We start from the raw sequence: 5,893 nt of genomic DNA, 5'->3' as shown, positions 1-5,893 counted from the left end.
GGGCCGCGGCCTGCGCCGCGCTCTTGGGCCCGGGCCCGCCGCCGCCCCCGCCGCCGCCGCCGCCGCCGCCGCCTTCCTTCTTCTTGTTCTCGGCCGCCTTCAGCACCTCGAAGGGGTCCGACTCGTCGTCAAATAGCTGGTCGAACCGGTTGGTGACGACGCAGCCGAAGCCTTCCTGCAGGTGGCCGGGCATGATGGTGCCCCGGCGGCGCGTTCCTCCACGGATTGCAGCGGGCCGCGCCGAGCCGACGGCGTCTGCTTCAGCTCGTCCCCACAAGATGGCCGGGCCGAGAGAGAGACCGCCTTCTCTTCCGGCGCCGCACACACATCCGGGAGCCGCCGGCGCCGCGGAGCACGCCGGGAAGCGCAGGCGGCCGACGCCGCTCCGCCCGTGACGGCGCCGGCGCGGACTACAACTCCCAGGGGGCAGCGCGCGCCGGCGGGCGCGAAGCGGAGCGGGGAGGGCGGGGCGGGAGGCCCGGCGGTGGAGGTGGGGGGGGGGGTGGGCGGGGAGGCCCGGAGCCGAGAACACCTGCCCCCTCCAGCCCGCGCCCCCGCCCCCCCCCCCCCCAGCCCGGGAAGGCCGAGCCCTGCCGGGCGAGGGTGGCCCCCCCCCCGCACGTGGCGAGCTCGGTCAAGGTCACTCCTTCCAGGCGACCACGTGGGGCTTGCCACCCTTCTCTTTCCAGGTTGGGAAACTGAGGTCGCGCGAGCCGCCCAAAGTTAGCCAAGCATCCGAGGAGGGCAGAAGGCGGCGTGCATTTATTAACCGAGAAAGCAGGCAAGAGAGCCTGCCCTCGGGGAGCTTACAGTCTAGCCTGGGGATCGGGGCTGGGGCAGCGGGTCCTCTAGACCGTGGTGCTAGAAATGCATTGGGAGGATCCCCCTGGGGCTGGGGGCGGTTGCCCCGGGCGGGGGTCCGGAGGCTCGGAGAGGTCGAGCTCGTTCCGAGAACGTGCTACGCATGCAGTCTGTGGTTCCCCCGCCCCTGCCCCCCAAGACGGGGCGGAGAGAGCCACGGGGCAGACGGGCCCCGGCAGCCGGCGGCTGCGGGGAGGACCGTCCTGCAGAAAGCCCCCGGGTGAATCGTGTGCACGCCCGCAACCCGACCGAGTCGTGCGCTGGGCGATCTTCGGGGCCGCGCCCAGGGAGCCCCTTCCCCCGGGTTTGGTGCAAAAGGAACGTGCACACGTCCTGGAGAATCCTCGGTCCTTCAGCCTTCTCCCAGGGGATGCCCCATCTTCATTCATTCAAACTCGTTCACGTGCCTTAGCATGCGAGGCATTCCCCCAGGATTGGCCTTGTCAAGCTTGCACTCGATTTACACACCATGGCGCTCCGGGATAACAATGCATCTCGTCCTAGTCTGTCAACAAGCGTTTATTAAAATCTCACAGAAAGGCGCTTTGGTAAGTCTCGAGGAAACAAACAAACAAAAAAAAAAAGGCAAAACCTCGTCGCCTGCCCTCGAGGAACCCACGTTCTAGTTTAATAAGGAAGACAATATGCAAATATATGTCTGTATGTATATATAGAAAGATACACAATATCTTTATACGTGGCCCACTTGCAGGCGGGTACCATCTCCTCCCCCTCTCCTTTACCATCTCCCTTTTCGGTGTGCTCTTCCCCCATTAGATTGTAAGCCCCTTGAGAACAGGAACTCTGCCAAGATGTGTAGCCTCTGGGCTTAGCACAGCGCCAGCCATTGCATAGGAAGTGAGGCCAGGCAACTCTCTGGGACCATAAACTCGGGGTGCATCCAGCCCCCTCCTCCAGCTCTCCCCCAAACGGCCGCAGGTCTGCCCTGTTCTCTTTTCTCCCATCCAACCGTCACTTCCCTTGTAGGATTTTTTCCTAGATCCTACACCAATGAAAAAGACACTCTTCCCATCCAGGAAACAACTCGCTGGAAAGGGCTCTGGGAATTTCCACACTCTTCTGCCCAAATCCTAGAATCTATCCACCCCAAGGAGCACGCCAGGTGTGGAAGAAAGCCAGGTGTGGAAGAAAGCGGTGGGGGGCTAGATGCTGGGGACACAGACAAAACAAAAACAGATGGATGCCCTGGGGTGTTTACAGTATATTAGGGGTCAGCAAAGGTCTGTTAAACCCCCACAGTGCCAGGGTTCAGCTTTAAGAACGATCAGGTCTCTGCCAAATGAGCGAATAAGATTCAGGAATAAGTAGCTGAACTACTGTGAGGACACCCCGATTTTCCTTAGAAGGAAGCTGTCTACCAATGCAGATAATAGCAATGGCTAACATCTATAGATCCCTGTAATGTTTGCATCCTATCTTATCCCATTTCACCCCCACATGAACCCCCTGAGGAAGGTTGGTAACTGTGTTAGCTGTTATTAACCCCACAATCCCCGAGCTAGGAAGCATCTGAGACAGAATTTGAACATGTCTCTTCTGGATTCAAGTCCAGTACTCTATTCCCTGCTCAAGTGGCCACTTTGGCCTATGGCACACTAGTACGAATCAGAGGGTGGGCTGGAACCAGGGTCTGGGGTAATTGGAGGCTTGCTATCCACTAGGGCTACACTGCCTTCCAGGGTCTCAGAGAGTGTTTGGGTGAAGTCTCTTATTGACTGAGAGGATCAGGGAAGTCTTCGTGGAGGAGGCAGGACTGGAATTGGGCTTTAACAAGCAAAGGCTAACAGAGGGCATGCCAGGCACACAGGACAAGCTGAGGAAAGGATAAGGCTTATGACAAGACCCAGAGAATGGACCAATTTAACTAGAGTTAATGAGGGGGGGGGCCACTAACACTAGATTGTAGGTGTGTATTTTTCCCACTTTCTATTTGCGCTGTATTTGTTTACATATTTACTTGTCTCCCCATCAGGAAAAAAGCACCTTGTGAGCAGAAATTGTTTCATTCTTTGTGCTCCAATGCCCAGGGCTGCCTGGTTTGGCAGTAGGAGTTTAATGAATGCTTGTTGATTGATTGATGCTAAGGAAAGGAGTCTGAACTCTGCTCTGTTGGCAGCAGGGAGCTGGGAATGATTTTGGCACAGAGGAGGGAGATGGCCAGATCCACAGGTAGGGAAAGAAGTAAATCTGGCAGAAAACCACATAGAGCGTCTTAGAGGGAGAGAGAGAATGAATAATAAATTTCAGGGGCTTCCCATCACCTCCAGGGCTCAATATAAACCCTTGTTTGGTTTTCACAGTCCTCCTTAACTGGAGCCCTTCCCACCTTTCCAGTCTTCTTAGGCCTAGCTCCCCACCAGGTCCTCTTCCATCCAGAGACACTGGCTTCCTGGCTTTTCCTGGAAAAAGACTCCATGTCCCATGACTGTCCCAGCTCCTGGCATTTTCTCTGGCTGGCCTTCGTGCCTGGAAAGCTCATACTTCTTCCTGCCTAAGGCGGTCCACTGGCTTCCCTGGTTTCCTTCATATCCCAGCCAAAATCCCACCTTTGACCAGGAGCCTCCCAGCTGAGATCACCTTCAATTCACCCTGTGTGTGTCTTGTATATCTGGAGTTGTTTTCTCATCTCTCCCATTAGAATGTGACCTTCTTGAGGTCAGGGACTGTTTGGGATTTTCTTTGTACCCCTAGTGCTTAGCAGAGTGTCTGGCACACAGTAGATGCTCAATACTTGCTTCTTGACTGGCTGACTGAAGGCTGAAAAATGACCTCCAAAGTAGTCCGAGGATCCTCTAGGGCCATTTTTTGTTTTGTCTGATTGATATTTCAGGGAAGTGCTTTTCTTGGGGAAAAGAAATTGATTGTTTTGCTGGTGAGTTGCCTAGATTTATTTCTCTTAATTTTCAGTATGAATTCACACACACACACACTCACACACACAGAGCTAGGAATTGGAACTAGAGAACTCTTGTGGATCAATATAATTCAAAATCAGCAAGACCTGAGTTCAAATTTTGGCCTCTGACCCTCCTGAGCTGTATGACCAAACGCAAGTCCCTTTACCTGTCTGAGATGATAATGTGATACTCTGCTGGATGATGAAACAATAGGGAAAGGGGGAATTGTCCTAGCTTGTCACAAGTGAGGGAGGCGTATGAGTAATTATAATAGCTAACGTGTAGAACCTTGGGAGTTTGAGGGAGGTTTTTGCTTTGTTTTGTTTTTGCAAAGCACTTGAAATTTTTTTTCTCATTTTGTCATATCTTGATAATAGAAAGAAATGATTTTTGATTATTGATTGGCATTACCTGCATCCTGATTGACAGCTCTCTCACTCTGTCCCCTGAACTCCAGTGACCTATCATCATCGGCACACTGGCAGATCTCCACCAGCTGAAACAAACTTTACGTCATCATCCTTCCCCTCAAAACCTCCCCTGTCCTCAACACCACCCTGTTTGTAGTAGAGGTGCAGTTTTCACGGTCAGCCATGTTCATAATCTCCAAGCCACTCATGGCTCTTCCTCTGAAGCCGAGTTCAGACACAGCTACCTGCTTATCATAGCTCCTATCCGTCCCTTGGCGCCAAGCTCATTGCCCCCACCCTGGATCGGGCCCTTATCACCTCTGCTCTGAACAACTCCAAAAGCCTCCTAGCTGACCTCCCCGCTTCCCGACTCTTACTTCCCCCATCCAGCCTCCGTGGAGTTGCCGAAATTATCTTGACTCAGACATTCAAGGGCTCTGGCTTACATCTAGAGTGAAGTACGGAGTCCTCCACGCCAACTGGCTTTATTTCATAGAATCCCACTGCATGGGCTCCATATTCCTCTCAAACTGGCCTAGCTGCCCTGTGAATTCAGGACCTGGTCCTGCCTTGATTCCTTCAGCTTTCACCTTCACTTCTTCCAGGACTGGGAGGTCCTGCTTTCCCATCTTCAACTCTCAGAATCCTCACCTTCCTTTAAGGTACAGTTCATGTCTCCTCCTCCTCCACAGAAGTAGGCAATATGGTGCCTGGGAAAGGGTGCTGGATCTGGTGTCAAAGGTTCGAATTCTGCCTCTCCCGTTTGTTACTTGTGTGGTGTTGGGCAAGTAGGTTACTCTTTCTGGGCCTCAGTTTCCTTGTCTGAAAAATGGGAGATCCTCTAGAGGTGAGACTCTGCAGGTATTTCCCCATGTTGCAGGTAAGGAAACCAAGGCCCAAAGAAATGATGTGACTGGTCTGTGGTCAGACCGCAAGGAAGCATCAGGGGTGACACTGGGCCCAGGTCTGTCCACTCTAAATCCAAAGCTCTTTTCATGACCCTCACGGCCTCTCTAGTAAGTTGGATGGACCTCAGCTTGGCTACTCGCAATATTTGTCTACTTCTAATGGCTCCTGGGGCCATGGCCGACTTCTGGAATTCTGTTTCTCTGTCCTGTCTTCGTCTCTTTTCTCTCTCCCCTCTATCCCTCTTTTTGCCCCTGCCTCTCTCTTTCTTTTTCTCCTTCTCTCTCTCCCTCTTCTTCCTCCTTCTCTCGTCTTTCCATCCTTCCTCTCTGTCTTTGTCCTTATCTCTGCTTCCATCTCTCTTCTCTTCTCTCCTTCTTTTCTCTATCACTTCTTGCCGTGTAGATCTGGTCACATTACTCTTCTGCTCTGAAATGTTCAGTGACTCCCCATTGCCAACTAAGTAAAGTTCGAACTCTTCAGCTCATCGTTCAAGACCATCCAGGTCTGGTGATGCTTTGCATTTCCAGCCTTATCCCATATATCAATTAATTAGTCAAGCAATCAACAAGCATGTCCTGTTTATGAGCCAGGCACATGCAGTACCCCCACCTAGCCATGTATTCTAGGGGTTCCTGCTCTTCCTTCTTGTCAATATCCTTTTTCCTGGGGATGGTCTCCAATGGGTTCTTCCTCCAACTGTCCATGACTTACCCAAGGTCATAGGTCTTTCGTGTCAGGATGAGTAATGAGAAATATATTGGAAAGAGGGGTGTATTTTCCCATAGCATAATAGCA

General features: G+C 52.7%; 1 protein-coding gene across 1 annotated transcript in view; it reads right to left on the bottom strand.

Annotated features, from left to right (window-relative positions):
• Nucleotides 1–276, bottom strand: part of SERBP1 (SERPINE1 mRNA binding protein 1) — a 20,602-nt gene extending 20,326 nt beyond the window's left edge. The window contains exon 1 of the mRNA XM_027873997.1: nucleotides 11–276. Coding sequence (XP_027729798.1) covers nucleotides 11–193 — 183 coding nt within the window. The 5' untranslated portion in view covers nucleotides 194–276. The remainder of the gene's footprint in view (nucleotides 1–10) is intronic.
• Between the last annotated feature and the right edge of the window lie 5,617 nt (nucleotides 277–5,893).

The sequence above is a fragment of the Vombatus ursinus genome, unplaced genomic scaffold, assembly GCF_900497805.2.
Source record: "Vombatus ursinus unplaced genomic scaffold, bare-nosed wombat genome assembly UNPS02014804.1, whole genome shotgun sequence".
Taxonomy (NCBI): Eukaryota; Metazoa; Chordata; class Mammalia; order Diprotodontia; family Vombatidae; genus Vombatus; species Vombatus ursinus.
This window is presented reverse-complemented; position numbering and strand designations above follow the sequence as displayed.